Source organism: Diaphorina citri, unplaced genomic scaffold, assembly GCF_000475195.1.
Source record: "Diaphorina citri unplaced genomic scaffold, Diaci psyllid genome assembly version 1.1 scaffold74728, whole genome shotgun sequence".
NCBI lineage: Eukaryota > Metazoa > Arthropoda > Insecta > Hemiptera > Psyllidae > Diaphorina > Diaphorina citri.
Window position 1 is genome coordinate 1 of NW_007451872.1, and position 374 is coordinate 374.

The 374-nt window shown below is 43.0% G+C and overlaps 1 protein-coding gene across 1 annotated transcript; it reads left to right on the top strand.

Annotated features, from left to right (window-relative positions):
* Nucleotides 1-42: 42 nt before the first annotated feature.
* On the top strand, nucleotides 43-307 carry LOC103524008 (protein rogdi-like; the record flags this gene model as incomplete). The annotated part of the gene is made up of 1 exon (XM_008489015.1): nucleotides 43-307. A coding segment is annotated over one exon (265 nt), but the record flags the coding sequence as incomplete, so codon positions are not given.
* Nucleotides 308-374: the final 67 nt, after the last annotated feature.

A 374-nucleotide genomic window follows, 5' to 3' on the forward strand; every position in this document is an offset into this window, starting at 1 on the left:
TGAGTGAGTCCTTAAATTTCAAATAAATTTAATTATTTTCAGGCACCATCAGCATCAAACTCAGACATACAAGACCTCGATATTGAAAGAGCACCCGTGGAAACTTCATCAGATCCAAGACGCGGGCAATCATTTACAATTTGCCCTCTACCATATTGACAATGTTGATGATGGGTACCAATTCAAAAGCTCCGAGGAGGTGCTGCACACGTTGGACAACATATTGAACTGCCTCCAGCGGGGAAGGACCAGTTTGATTGTACCAAGGAAGCGAACAATTGATGATCTGATGAAGAGTCGAAACATGGTAAGAAGAAGATGTCAGTGGCTTCTATGGTTGTGGTTATGTACAGGGTTAGGCGTGGATATGCCTG